Source organism: Belonocnema kinseyi, chromosome 2 (assembly GCF_010883055.1).
Source record: "Belonocnema kinseyi isolate 2016_QV_RU_SX_M_011 chromosome 2, B_treatae_v1, whole genome shotgun sequence".
Lineage (NCBI taxonomy): Eukaryota > Metazoa > Arthropoda > Insecta > Hymenoptera > Cynipidae > Belonocnema > Belonocnema kinseyi.
Window position 1 is genome coordinate 139,360,390 of NC_046658.1, and position 16,325 is coordinate 139,376,714.

Genomic DNA, 16,325 nt, shown 5'->3' on the forward strand with positions numbered 1-16,325 from the left:
CTCTCTCTCTCTCTCTCTCTCTCTCTCAAAGCAATGAAATCCCTTGCACTTTTCAGTTTTTTTTTACTTTTTTTTTTATTTCCGTGCGCGCGACAAAGATAAGATTTTATACGTATTTTTCTTTTTTTCCCTCCCCACTAAAATTGAACATTTCATTTACGAAATTGGCTCAATTTCTCTTTTTAAAAATTAAAAAAAAAAAAAAAATCAGATCACACATGGTAATTATCACATGAAAAAAAAATATAGAGAAAAAATCATTCTTAAAAAAAAATCCATTTTTGAGCGCGAATATCTATCCAACTTTCTCACGCGCTGGAAGGAAATGACAGTTTCAAATCGACAATTTGAAAATGGGCGGGGTGGTGGTGGTAAATTGAAAAAAAAAGGAATTTTATTATTATTATTATTTTTTTTTTATAGCTTCGCTGAGACTTGGCGTTTTGGTAACCAGCACTGCCACCTGCGGAACAACCATAGCTCCTCCATTCAATCGTATTTTAACTCGTACATTATTCGCTTCTGTACACAACATTTTGTTATAACCAGACACTTGTTTTATCTGTTATTATGCGTTTGCGTATCCAGAGTAATAGTTTGAATCTGCAAATGTCAAATCAGGAAAACTAATTTCACCTACTTTAAAAATTACGATTGTTTTTTTTTTCTTTTTCATTTTCATTTTTTTTTAAACTCAGGTAGTAATAAGCCTACGTTTTTAGTTTCAGGCTCGCACGACTTTCTTTCTCTTTTTCTTTCAACTACAATCTAGATATTTAAATTTCTAATTCAAATTTCTTTCCTCGAGGGGCAAACAACTCCTTAAAATTCAATCTCGGATTATTAAAAAATTATGGTAGATTAATCCACACCTAAACTGGAGACTCAGGTTTTTACCAAAATTGTTTTCAATCTTGAACCAAATAATTGAATTTTCAACCATAAAAGAAATATTTCAATAAAAGAATCAAATTTTCAAATTAAAATTATGAATCTTCAGTTGAATTTTAAATTAAGAAACAAATGTCAACCAAAACCTAGGATTTTTTTCATAAAAATAGTTTAATTTTCAACCAAAAAGATCAATTTTAAATATTCCAAAACCTACAAAAAAACTGAGTTGTTTATTTCTAAAAAAAATGTCAACCTATGATTAAAAAAAAACCAGTTAAATTTTCAACCAAAGAGAAAAACACTAAAAAATTCTAAAATCTAAAATATTGTTTTGTTTCTAAAAAAAATGGTCAAAAAATGTCCACCTAAAACTTTGTCACCAAATTATTGAATTTTCAACAAAAAAATTAATTTTTAACTAAATGAGACGAATTCTCAACGAAAAATGTAATCAGTCTGAATTGAAGAATTATTATTAATAATTTTTAAATTTTTTCTAAAATTTTCAGAAAATCCTGCAAATACATAAAAAATTTAATTTTTATTTATGAATAATAATATAACACTTATTATTTGTAAAAATATTAGAATAATTTTAAGAGATATTTCAAAGTTTTAAAAAGATTCGAATTCAATTTAGAACTTGAAATAATTTCAAATACTTATAGCCAAATATAAAATAAAATGTCCATTTTTGCAGATATCGAACAAAAAATTAAAATTTTTTAAAAATAATTGTGAAATACTTAAAAAGAATAAAAAAAATTCTTAAGATTTCTAGGAAAATTGAAAAATTATTGTAACAGAAAGTTTAAAAAGATTTTAAGAGATTAAAAAAATGATCAAAGACGAAAATGGAAGATTTTAAGGATTTTTTTATAACTTGCAGGATTTTCAAAAATTGTAGGAAAATGTCAATTAATTAAAAAATATATTTAGAAGTTCTGAAAAAAAATCTTAACACATTTCGTTTAAATTACTGGAAATAATTTCAAGTATTTTAATTAATTTTGAATCTTTTTAAAACTTCTATGTATCTCTTAAAATTACTCAAATTTTTTCTACAAATAACAAGTGTAAATTATTTCAAAAACTGTTAAAATCGAACTGGTGCAGATTTTTTTCCCTGAAAATTCGTAAAATTCCCGGTTTCCCTGTCCGACGGCCACCCGGTTTTTTATACAAGAATTTCCGATTTAAAAAACTTCTAATTTTTTTAAAAACTTTAAAACTGCATTTTAAAATTCTTTAAATTAAAATATATGCTTAAAAATTAAAAATCTAAAATGGAAAATGTTTAAAGTGAAAGATTTTCGAATTAAACATTCGAAACTAAATGATATAATAATTGATAAAAATCACAATTTTCAAATAAAAACATGAATTTTTAACAAAAAGATTAATTTTCTACCAAAAAAAGACAAATTAAAAAAAAAACGAAAATATTTTATTCCCCTCAAACATTTAACTATTCACTTTAAAATTGATAATTTTCTATCCACTTTACGTTTGAAAATTTATTATTCAATTTACAGTTAAAAATCCACCTTTTTTAATCGGAAATTTAGCTATTTGTTAGAAAATTAACGTATTTCGTTCAAAATCCGCTTTTTAAATAGAAAATTGATCTTCCAAGAATGATATTTTTGGTAGAAAATTGAATTAATTTGGTAAAAAAAAAAACTTAAAACATTTTGTTCAAAATTAATTTTTTAACTGAAAATGTTATTCTATTTTTTTCTTTATTTATATTTAAAAATTCAACGATTTAAAAAAAAATAATTTTCAACTAAAAAAGATAAATATACAATAAAAATTAAAGTCAGATTTTCAGTTAAAATGTCGAGAATGAAGATTAATTTTTCACACAAAAAAAAACAGATTTTGAACAAAATGCATCAATTTTCAATTAAAAAATTCATTTTCAACAACACAGTTAAATTTTCTACATAAAAGGAAAACCGGATTCAAAACAAAATAAATACATTTTCAATTAATACTAAAAATCGGTCATTATGAAAATTTAGTCACTAAAATTGAAGTTAAATTTTCAGTTAAAAAATTAATTTGAAAAAAAAATACAAATTTTTAATAGAATATATTCATTTTCAATTAAATAAATTAGTTGATTTTTTAACTAAAAAAAAAAATTTTAAATACAAAAATAGAAAAGTTGACATTCCAATTTAAAAAAAAAATAATATTCAATACAATGGTTACATTTTTTATGAATTTATAGTTAATTTTTAATCAAAATCGAGCAACAAGCAACAAGTTTAATTAATGAAGATGAATTTTCTAAAAAAATAAAAAATGGATTTTAACAAAATACATGAATTTTTTGTAAAAAGATACATTTTTCACTAAAAATCGATTAGTTAATTTTTTTTTTAATTTTCAGCAAAATTGTTTAATTTTTCAGTAAATTATAGTTCAATTTTTCAACCAGAAATATAAAATTTCGGACAAAAAGGTTTATTTTCAACGAGAAAAAAACACCCCGGATTTGTCACAAAAAGATTTATTTTCCATAAAAAAACCGAATAATCTTTAACCAAATACATTCATTTTTAGCCAAATTAGTTGTCATCAAATTATAGTTCATCTTAAACAAAAAATATCAATTTCCGGGCAACAAGATTAATTTGCAACGCAAAAAGTTAAATTTTCAGATACAAAAAATTAATTTCCAACAAAAAAATAAAATAAAAAAAAAATTTTCCCCAATACACTTACATTTTCGACAACGTAGTTCAATTTCGCACTATATAGTTAAATTTGCAACGAAATACATGAATTTTAAAACCAAATACTTTAATTTTCAATTTAAAAAATATTAATTAAAAAAAAAAAAGTGGAATAGTTAATTTTTCAGTCGATTAAAATAATTTAAAAGAAAAAACGAATTTTTTAAAGAAAAATATAAATATTCGTTCAAGAAAATTAATTTTCTATCAAAATAAAAAAGGGATTATAAGCAAAATATATGAATTTTCAAGCGAAAAGCAAAATTTTTGTTACTAATAATTCAACAGTTAAATTTTTTCAATCAATAAAGAACTAATTTTCAATCTAGATCATACATTTTTACCCAAAAAGATGAATCTTTAACTGGATTTGTTAAATTTTTAGTATAAAAAATTAATTTAAAAAAAAACAACAAAAACTTTTCAGAAAAATGGTTCCATTTTTCAGGAAATTGTAGTTCAATTTTTCAACCAGAAATATAAAATTTCGAGCAAAAAGATAAATATTTCTATGAGACAAAAAAAGCGGATTTTTAAAAATTAAATACAGGAATTTGTCACCAAATACAGGAATCCTAGAAACATTTTTGAATTTTCAATTAAACAGATGAATATTTAAACAAGATTTACTTTCTACCAAAAAAAGGCTAATAATTTTTAATAAAAGACATCGTTCACTTTCAACCAAATTTATTGAATTTTCAAATAAAAAAAAAAGATCAATTTACAATAAAAAAAAGAATAGTTAATTATTCAGCAACAAAATAAAATTTTCAACAAAACGGTAAAGTTTCTCATCAAATTACAGTTCGTCTTGAACCAAAAATATGAATTATCGAGAAAGAAAATTAATTTAAATTTATCTAGATAAAATATAATAAATAAAAATTATTTCGAATCAAGTAGGTGGATTACTCCGGATTACATCCAATTACAAGTGGATTACTCTGAATAATCCGGTTTACGCGAGTTGTTTCCCCCTCGTCTTTCCTCTTCATTATTTTTTCAAATTCACACTTTTTTTCATTTTTTTATTTTATTTTTTTTTTTCATCATCGAAATCAAGCCTCTCTTTTCTTGGCTAGAATATATTATTCACCTGGGAGTATTTTCCTTCTAAATCTAACGAGTATAGATTTAGCGAAGTCCTATCATCGAATTTATTTTGAATTTATGGAAAAATACACCCTTGGTGCTGTTGTTCATATTTTATTCTCAATTTTGGTCAATGCAAGTCTAAAAAAAATCGGCGCCCCTTCAAATTTTTAGCCTTTTATTACGACTTTTTAGATTCTGGTCAGTACTTACCGTAATCTGGCTTCCCATAGGCGCCGTCTGGTACTGAGTAGTCTGCAAATTATACAGATTATCGGCTCAATAAAGAAAATTTCACTTTTTTTCATTTACAATCGTTTTTTTTTCTTTTCTTATTTTACGACTTTTACGACTCAAATTCTTTCGTTTCAAGTACGCAAAATGGCCATACCCTGATTTTTTTTTTAATTTACAAACATTTCATTACAACTTCAATGCTCAAAATAAAATTCCATTTTGGTTTCAAAATTTTATATCAACAATTATTTTGTTTAAATTATTTGCTTTTACAGGGTGGATTTCCCTGCCAATTAATTATTATTAATATAATTAATTAATATGCAAATTCTAATTTAAAAAAATAAAATTCAAATGAAAAATAAAATAACATTAATTTATTTGTTTATATTTTTAAATTATTTGAATTTGAATATTTCAAGTTTATTTATTTTAACCCAAAAAGACCAATTTTTAATCAAAAAGATTAACTTCCTACCAAAAACGATGAATTTTGCAAAAAAATATTTAAATTATAAAACCCAAAAAACAAATTTAAAAAAAATAATTAATTTTCAACCAGAGTTGATTTTTTAACAAACTAATTAAATTTTAAATAAAATACTTGATTTTTGTTAACAATGAGTGGAATTTGAATGCTGAATATTCGGCAAAAAAAACTTCCACCAAATAAATTTCATACAAATAAATTAATTTTAAATCAAATAGTAGAATTCAAATAAAGACACAAATTTAACAAAAAAAACAGTTTATTAACGACCAAATAATAACATTTTCTAAGGACAGTTATATTAAAAAAAAATAATACATATTTAAAACAAACAAACAAATTTTCTGTCCATGTTGAAGAATGTTCAACAAAAGATTTGAATTTTCGACCAAAAACTATGCATTTTTAAAGAAAATACTTGAATTTTCAAAAAAACTTGTCCAATTTTTAATGAAATACTGAAATTTTATCACTAAAAAGCTGAATTTTCAAACAAATAGTCGAATTTTCAATTTAAAAAAATTAAGCTTCAATAAAAACTAGTTGGAGGGAATGATTACAATTTTATTTTTACATGGAGAAAAGAACAAACAATCTTTTTATAAGAAATGTTAAATTTTTAAATAATTTTTAATGATTTTTCAATTACTTCTGCTCCGGGAGAATTTATTTTTAAAAACTGGAAAAAGTCCAAGAAATAACAAAATTAGTTAAATACACAATTTTAAAATGTTTGGAATAAAAAAATAAAACGAAATCCCAAAAATCCTAACTCCAAACTTAAAAAAATTTACTTTTATATTTCGTACTTTATTATTATTATAGAAAACGGGAAAAAGGGACATTTTACGAAAAAAGGGGGAAACTGCAACCCTGCAGTTGAATTTTAAATAAAAAAAAAAAAAAAAGAAAGTAATTAAAAAAAAGTCAAATTTTCAACAAAATAATTAAATGTTAAACAAAATCATTGACTTTTCAAACCAATAGTGGAATTTTCAACCTACAAATATTAAACCCCCTCAAAAAAGACCAATTTTTAATCAAGAAGATTAATTTTTTACCAACAAAAAAAAAAATTTTAAGAAAATATTTGAATTATAAAACCCGAAAGACGACTTTTCAAAAAAAGTTGAGTTTTTAATAAAAAATAATGGTTTTTTTCACCTACAAAGATCAAGTTTTAACCAAAAAGACAAATCTTCAAAAAAGAAAATTTATTTTCAACCAGAGTTGATTTTTTAACAAAATAATTAAGTTTAAAATAAACCACTTGATTTTTTTTAAACAAAAAGTTGAAGTTCAACTTATAAAGTAGAATTTTCAACCAAGAAGATTAATTTTCTACCAAAAAAAAGAGATAATTTCTCAACGAAATACTTGGATTTTCAAAATTAATTAATTTGAAAAAAAAAAAAAACATAATAAGTGAATTTTCACACAAATAGTAAAATTTTCCATTTTCAGATAAAAGAAATAATTTTCAAGCAATTGTAAGTGCATTTTTTGTGTGGTAATGTTGTGGTAAATTCGAAAAACACGGGTTAAAAATTAATCTTTATTTGCTTAAAAGATTAATATTTTTAGTTAAAAATTAATTTCTGGTCCGAAATTTAACTATTTGGTTGTACACGTTTTTTTAAAGTGAAAATAAATGTATTTAATAAAAATTGAACAAATTCATTTTTTTATTTGAAAATTTATCTCTTTGGGTTAAAAATGCCCATCTTTGTTTGGCCGAAATGAACAGTTTTTGATGCAAAATAAAAATATTATTTTGTTTAAACTAACAACTTTTTCAAAATTTGATTTTCTGTATAAAGATAGACAATTTTTTTTTTGAAAATTCATTGCTTTAGTTGAAAATTAATTCTTTCAGCTGAAAATAAAATCTAAAGGCGATTTTAAACATTCTTTTTTTTTTTAAACTTAATTCCTGTACTTAAAAATTTATCACAAAATTAATAAATAAATTTGGTTTGAAAAATTATCTCTTTTTGTAGAAACTCCATCCATTTTGGTGAAAAATGCAACTGTTTAATTAACAAATAATCTTTGCTAACAGATGCATTTTTTTTCTCGAAAATCCAACTTTTTTCTGCTTCATGTTTAATATTTTTGTATGAAAATTAAAATAATTGGTCAAAAATTCAATTATTTGATTTAAAGTAGAATTACATTATCAAAACATTTTTTTTGGTTGAAAATTTATCTGTTTGGTGAAAAATTGAACAATTTCATTAAAAATTAATTCTCTTAATTGAAAATTTATCATTTTTATTTGAAAATTCACCATTTTTGTCCAAACAATTCAACTGCTTGCTTTAAAGATGAATATACGTTGTTCAATTATTAATTTTTCAACTAAAAAATATTGCATTTCTTCTTTAAAGATACATCCCTTTTGGTAGAAATTCCACATTTGTTTATGAAAATTTGCAACTCTATAATAAAAAAAAAATAGCTTTTGTTGTTTTTGATAATACAACTATTTTCGTTGATTTAGCTGAAAATTGAATTATTCTGTCCACAATTTTTCAATCATGAATCCAAATTTTTTTTTTTTTAAAGCAAGGAGAAAAAAATAGTCTCAAATTAGATAATAAAAAAAAAGGGACGGAGTATGCTCAATTGATTTTTTTACGCCAATTAATCAAAAAAATTTGCAGAAATCTGAAAAAAAAGTGTAATTTTCTACTCACCTTATTATTTATACTAAAAAAAATTCGTGAGAAAAAACAAAAAATACGAAAATTTCCAACTCACCAACAGCAGGTGTTTTTCCATAACCATATGGATCTGTTCCATATCCACTGGGTGGAACAGCTGGCGCACCTCCGTATCTTGGATCGGGTGGAGTAGCCGCGTATCCCTATTTATAAAATTGATTTATTATTTAGCAATTAAAAAAAAAAAAAAAAAAAAAAAAAAATCACAAGCTACGACTATGCTCTTTAGTTTTAAACCACAAAAGGTAATGTGGCCTCTCCCCCATTGCCGCTTCATTTATTTCCCACTCTGAAATTAGATTTCGATTTACAAATAAAACCAACTATTCTCGTTTTTTTTTTCAGATCTTTGCTAGATTAAAAAAATAAATAAATAAAATAAAATTGCCTCTATTTCAGGAAGCTCTGGATTTTTTTTCTCTCCTAAAAATACGTTTTCCTTGTCACTGAATAATTGAAACAGTTTGAATCCACTTTACGTAAATTTATACTTTTATTAATGCAAAACATTTTTCAAAGAGAAAATAGTCTAAAAGAAGTAAAATGGCATATTTTTTTCCACTCGGAGCGATAATTACCGAAAGAGGTTCCAAAGATTAATTTATGGACGAATTTTTCTGTCAATTTTTACTTTTTAATATACCATTTTACTCTTTTTTTTTTGTTACCCTAGAGGTACTGTGATAAAATTGCCTTTTTTTACATACCTTCGTTTTCTTTCTCGATTTTTTCAATCACTTTAGTGAATTCGAGACGATTTCCTCTTTATCGTATATTTATTCGTGACACTAATCTCTGCGTTTTTCTTTGTAAAAAAAAAAGTTTGAGAACTTCATAAATATTTTGTCGCACCAAAATTCTCTAATTTTTTTCTTTCTTTACAGTAAATTTTTAAATTTTCTCAGTTTCTTTCAATTTATTAAATTCAAAAAATATCTTCAAAACATTGATTTGCATGCATCCATTAAATTATACTTTAATTCTTTTGACGAAACTTTTCTGTTACGATCTACTATTAGAATATTTATTTACTTACTGATTCTTTTTTCTTATCAATAAACACACCATTCCTGTAAATATATTTGTAAGCCAATATATTATGTTCCCCTTAATTCCATAATTTTACTGCCACCAAGAATTATTTCGGACAAAAGAAAAAAACTGCCGTTTGGAAAATTTAAAAGACATGAATTAAATAATTGAAAAAAATTTAATATCAGACTTCACCATCCCAAATGTTCTAAAAACGGGGAAAATAGGGTGATTTTTCATGGAAATTTTGAATTTTCAACCAAATGGTTGAATTTCAAAATAAAAAAAAAAAATAAAAACATTAATTTCTAACGAACCAAAAACCGAATTTTCAAAAAAATATTACAAATTTTAACAAAATGTGAATCTTTCTAACAAAGTACTTCAACGAAAAATTTAATTTTCGACCTGAAAATATGATTTTTTTTTCAAAAAAAAATTTAGTTTTATGCCAAATAGTTAAATTGTCAACAAAATAAATGACTTTTCTATCAAATATTTGAATTTTAAACTTATAAATGAACAATTTTCAACCAAAAATGGAATATTTTAGGATAATAAATTTCAGATAAAAAAATTACTTTTTAATCAAATAGGTGTATCTTTATAAAAAAAAATTTTTAACACAGTAATTCAATAAAAAAATATGTTTTTTTAATCAAATAAATCAATTTTTTATTTTCAAACCAAAAATATTATTTTTTTTTTTAATTTTAAGTTTCTGAGAAATAATTTAATTTTCTACCAAAAAGCTAAGCTTTTCAATTAATAAATTAACTATTAACCAAATAGTTGAATTTTCAATTAAATACACATTAATTTTCTACAAAATACTTCAATTTAATTTTATAAAGGAACCATTTTCAACCGAAAATGGAATAATTAAATTTCAGATGAAAAAATTCATTTTTAACACACAAATGTTTTTTTTCTCAGCAAAATAGTTAAATTATTATTTAAAGAGGTGAATTTATATAAAAAAATAATTGAAACAAAGTATAGTTCAAACGAGAAAAGTTATTTTTAACTAAATAAGTTACAATTTTTATTTTTTACTCGAAAATATGATTTTTCAACAAAAAATTCCATTTTCTACCAAAAAGTTAAATTTTGAAATAAATTATTTGATTTTTAACCAGATATGGAATAGTTAGATTTAAGATAAAAACGTTAACTTTCAAAAAAAAATAATAATAACTTAAAAAAAAAAATAGTTAAAACGTAAACCCAAAAAATGGATTTTTAAATAAAACAAAAAAAAACACTATTTTTTAAAGAAAAAACATGATTTTTCTACCAAATAGTTTTATTTAAAATTGACAAAGGCACAATTTATAAAAAAAACGGAATAATTAAATTTCAGATGAAACATTAATGTTTAACAAAAAAAAAAAAAAAGAATTTTCAACAAAACATTTACATTTTTAACTAAAGCGGTGAATAATCTTTATCTTTCTGTATACAAATTAAAAATTTTTAACAAGGTAGTTTAACCATAGAAAGAATTATTTATAAACAAATAGTTAAAATTTTTATTTTCGCGAACGAAAATATTATTTTTTTACAAAAAAATTAATCTTCTTTCAAATAGTTAAAAAAATAGCGTCATTTGTAACTAAATCGTTAAATTTTTAACAAAACGCCCGAATTTTTTCTTAAACAGTTGAATTTCAAACTTATAAAAAGCAATTTTTTATCGAAAAAATAACAGTGAGATTTCAGATAAAAATGTTAATTTTTAACCACAAAAAAAGAAGAATTCTTCAACAACATAGTAAAATTTTTAACCTTTTTATTAAAAAATAATGTTTAACGAAGTAGTTTAACCAAGAAAATATGTTTTTATAAACAAACAGTTACAATTTTTGAACAGAAAGCATAATTAAAAAAAAAAAATTATTTTCTGCCAAATCGTTAAATAGCCAAATAAATATTGTAATATTTAACCAAATAGTTGAATTGTTAACTTATAAAAGATTAATTTTTAACAAACAAAAATATCAACAAAATAGTAAAAAAATTTAATAACAGGTGAAGAATCTTTATAAAAAAAATTAATTTTCAACAAAGTAATTCAACAGATTAACTAATTTTTTAAAAAATGAATTTTTAGCCAAATGTCAAAAAGCATAAATTTTCTACCCGAAAATATGATTTTTCAGCACAAAATTAAAATTTCTACAAAAAAAAATTAAATTTCAAATTAATGGTTTAAGTTTCAACCAAGTAGTTGAGTTTTTAACAAAAAATATGAATTTCCTACCAAATAATTTAAATTTAAACTTATAAAGGAACAATTTTCAACCAAAAACGGAATAATAAAATTTCAGATAAAAACGTTAGTTTAAAAAAAAAAATAATTTTTTTTTTCAACAAATACACGATTTTTTAAACAAAATACATGATTTCTCTACCAAATAGTTTTAGTTTAAACTCAAAAAGGAACAATTTGTCACTAAAAACGGAATAATTAAATTTCAGGCGAAACATAAATTAAAAAAAAAATAATAATAATAATTTTCAACAAAAGAGTTAAAATTTTATATTCATAAAAAATTAATGTTATCTCGAAAAAAAAGAAATTTTTAACAAAATTCAAGAATTGTCAACCAAAAAGTCGAATATTTAACCAAATTTAACAATTCAACAAAAAAATAAGATTTCTCAATAGAAAAAAAAATTTCTGTCGAAAAAAAAACGAATTTTGAACAAAATTCAAAAATTCTCAACCAAAAAATGAATTTTTAAATTAAAAAAATTAACTTTCTATCGAAAAAAACACTAATTTTGAACAAAATTCAAGAATTCTTAACCAAAAAGTCGAATTTTTAACCAAATTTAACAATACTCAACCGAAAAATGATTAAAAAAAAAAAAATTAATTTTCTATCGAAAAAAACGAATTTTTAAGAAAATTCAAAAATTCTCAACCAAAAAATGAATTTGTAAATACAAAAAAATTAATTTTCTGTCGAAAAAAACACGAATTTTTTTTTAAACAAAATTCAAGAATTCTGAAACAGAAAGTCGAATTTTTAACCACATTTAACAATTCTTAAACAAAAAATGATTTTTAAAAAAATGAAATTTTAAATTAAAAAATTAATGTTCTACCGAAAAAAAAAAACAAATTTTGAACAAAATTCAAAAATTCTCAAAAAAAAAATGAATTTTTAAATACAAATAAATTAATTTTCTATCGAAAAAACACGAATTTGGAATAAAATTCAATAATTATTAACCAAAAAGTAGAATTTTTAATCAATTAAAAAAAAAAAATAATTTTCAACAAAAGAGTGAAATTTTTTAATGTAAGAGGTAAACCTTCATAAAAAAAATTTAAACAAGGTAATTCAACCAACTAGTAGAATTTACAATCAAAAAGATAAATTTTTACCCAAAAGAATAATTATTTTCCAACCGGTTGACTTTTTTATGCTAAAAATAGGAATTCTCAACAACAAAAAGGTCAATTACATCCAAATCATTTTTTTTTTTAACTAAAATGATGAATCTTCATGCAATAAGGCAAAATTTCAACAACATATTTGAATCAACCAAAAAGGAATGAATTTTTAACAAAACAGTTCAATTAAATTGATTTGTTAATTTTAAAATAAAAAACTGTATTTTTATATAAAAATAATTTACTAATTTCCGTCCAAATAGTAGAATATTTATTCCAACTAGATGAATTCATAAACTGAAAATAAGGGGAAAGCCAAGAATTTTTTGAAGATTGGGAAAACAGGGGGGAAAAACAGAGTGTGAAGTCTGAAATAAAAAAAAAAAGTGATTTTCAAAATTTATCAAATTATTATTAAACTACACAATAAACGTTATCAAAGTCGATAACGCAATTTATCAACAAATTTCTCAATTCTCTATATTATCAATTGACGGGACATTCTTCTGAATTTTAAATTGCATTAAATTTCCCAAAAAAATATTTTATATAATAACTACATTAATGGAGGACAAAAACAACACCTAATTCATCTTTTGAACAACAATATCTTTTTATTTTAATTCTGACACGAAAACACGTCGTTTTTCTAAAGCCGTTCATTATTTCTTCTCAGAGTATTATTGGGTTTAATTCAGGGTCAAAATCATCATTATTTCTTTTTTTTTTAATATTACACAAATACTCAAATTTGCATTATCAAAAAATGCAAAAAATTTTCTTAATTCACACAATTTTGTTACATTTTGACCCAATAATTACGAGTAAATACGATCAGGATTACATATTTTTTTTATTATTGTTTTTTTTGTTACTATATAAAAGTCTGAATTCCACATGTACAATCTCATCTAGGATGCAATACAAAATCTTCATATTTAATTACCTAATCTGTTACATTATGTCTTGTCTTCAATTCACATCGAGTGAATTGTCTTTAAATTAAACTATTAAACACTATTTGAATTAACCTACTCAGATACTGTTTCATCGCCACATCAAATATTTATTGGAAAAAAAAGAAGAAAAGAAAAAAAACAAACAATTGTCACACTAAAATTCACCTACTTTTCGTTAAATATGCATTCAAATTCGTTTTACAGACGGCATATTAATAATCCGGTATGTCCATTAAGGTTGCTCTTACATCCTAGAAATAATTCTCTTACTTCATATTTTTTGTCCTCAACTTCTTCGACTTCACATTACCTTGTGTGGTTTAGAACCAAATAAGTTAAATCTTTCATTTTATAATGCCGTTTCAACTGAATTATTCATCGAGAGAGAGAAAAAAAAACATTATTTTTACAGAAAGCAATAAAATAATACAACTAAATTCTCCCATACTAAATCCAAGAAATGTTTTCTTAACTATCTAATACTTTTCGTTCTAATAATAATAAAAATAAAAAAACTAGTAAACCACCAAAATTCGGTAAAACTCTCAAACACAATATTACAAATGGAAAAAGAAGTTGGTGTTATTTGAAATTCTAAATCCGGAGAGAAGAAATGAAATTATTTTTTAAACATAAAATTAAACTCATTGTGATAAATTATCATTAAAAAATGCAGCGGTTATTACACATTTTCTCACTACGATATACGAAAAAAAACACAGATTTTTTTTTTTTTTTTTGACAATAGAAAACTTATGTTAAAACTTCCTTTTTTACAGTTTGCGGCAATGTGTGTAAGCGACAATATTTCTTTCTTTATTTGCTTATTTCCTCGATTCTTGAATATTCATCAAGAACTTTGTCAAGTGAAAAGTTGGATCAATTTTTTTATTTATTTTTTTTTAATAGTACTGATTGCTATATGGATAACTTACGGCAGCCTGCCCGTAATCTGCTGGCTGTTGATAGCCTTCGTAGCCTTGATAAGGTGGCGCGTATCCTGGCTGTGCTCCGTAACCGGCTCCATATCCGGCCGCCGGCGGCGGGCCTGGTGGTACTCCACCGTATCCGTTACCCGAGCCGCCACCGTAACCTCCTGGGCTATATCATCAAAAGAAAAGAAAAATTTTGTTTTGAAACTCCTCTGCTATCATTAATTTTACAATTTTCAGGGTGACCGTTTTAACCCTTAAAGTGCACTGTGGGTCTCGGATACCCCAAGAAATTTTTAAACTTTTATAAACCATACTTAATTCGAAAAAATTGAGTAAGTGTCGCCATCTAGCTTTAGTTGGAGACTGCGTCAGTCTACTAGCAGCAGCTGCTACTGAAAGTGGAGGTACAAAAATCGTAGGGTATAGAACACCCAGTGTGCACTTAGCGAGGGAAAAATTAATTTTGGAACAAATGTTCGTAATTTCATACTTTTTTTCTTTGTGCACGTCTTGAATAAAATATAAATTTTATTTTTATAGTATTGCATGTCAAAGTTCCTCAAGTTTTATAATAAGGAATTGATTTAAAAATAAAAAATCTAATTAATCATTTTATCATAAAATGGAATTTTTAAGTGTACAATTAAATATATTTTTTGAAAGCACCCATGTTGCAATATTAAAAAAAAAAAAAAAAAATGAATGTACACATCTTTTTTTCAATAATTTTTTAAACAAACTTAAAATAAATAAATGGTTATAAAATCAAATCCACCGTATACAAGATGCCTTAAACTATATTGGATAATTTTATTGTGACAAAATATTCAATAGGGGTTAAACAATACATGATTAAATACGCTAGGGTGATTAACACCCACGATGCATTTTACCGTCATTTTTGTCATGTATGCACTTTGAGGGTTAATCAAAGAAAAAAATCCCAGTCATTTCCCTTGTTAATAAATTAAAAAAAAATCAAAATATTCTAAACAGTAAAAGTGTAAGTAATAAAAAAATAAAGAGGGTGGCCGTTTTAATCGACGAAATAAATTCCCGGTCATTTTCCGGCTCGCAGTCGTTTTTTTAACAAAATTTAACAATTCTCAACCAAAAAATTAATTTTCTATCGAAAAAAATGAATTTTAAACCAAATTCAAGAATTCTCAACCAAAAAATGAATGTTTAAATACAAAAAAAAACTTAATTTTCTATCCAAAAAAACACGAATTTTTAACACAATTAAAGAATTCTTAACCATGAAGTAAGTTATTATTTTTAAAAATTAATGTTATTTCAAAAAAAAAAGAAAGAAAAAAAAGAAATTTGTAAAAAAATTCAAGAATTGTCAACCAAAAAGTCGAATTTTTAACAATTTTTTTAACAAAAAATTGATTTTTAAATAAAAAAAAATAAATTTTCTATCGAAAAAAAACGAATTTTTAATAAAATTCAAAGATTCTCAAGCAAAAATTGAATTTTTAAATAAAAAAAATTTGTAAAAAAATTCAAGAATTGTAAACCAAAAAGTCGAATTTTTAACTGATTTTTAAATAACAAAAATAATTTTCTATCGAAAAAACGAATTTTTAACAAAATTCAAGAATTCTCAACCAAAAAGTCGAATCTTTAACTGAAAAAGATAGATTTTTAAACAAAAAAATTAATTTTCAAGGAAAAAATATGAATTTTTAAACAAAATACTAAGGTGAATTCTAACTTTAAAAAGAAACGTTTTTGACTAAAAATGGAATCTATAAATTTTCAATTACTAACGTAATTTTTTAACAAAAAAAAAAAAAAA

At 23.1% G+C, this 16,325-nt stretch overlaps 1 protein-coding gene across 2 annotated transcripts in view; it reads right to left on the bottom strand.

The window, feature by feature from the left end:
- LOC117166998 (glycine-rich cell wall structural protein 1.0-like) overlaps positions 1–16,325 on the bottom strand; it is a 39,331-nt gene that overhangs the window by 7,535 nt on the left and 15,471 nt on the right. Inside the window, exons 6-9 of one of the 2 annotated variants that reach the window (XM_033351527.1) lie at positions 14,522–14,687; positions 8,227–8,332; positions 4,950–4,991; positions 401–603 (exon numbers count right to left, since the gene is read on the bottom strand). In XM_033351527.1, coding sequence (XP_033207418.1) covers positions 569–603; positions 4,950–4,991; positions 8,227–8,332; positions 14,522–14,687 — 349 coding nt within the window. In that variant the 3' untranslated portion in view covers positions 401–568. Of the gene's footprint in view, positions 1–400; positions 604–4,949; positions 4,992–8,226; positions 8,333–14,521; positions 14,688–16,325 lie in introns of those variants that run through there. The other variant, XM_033351528.1, reaches the window with a different exon arrangement.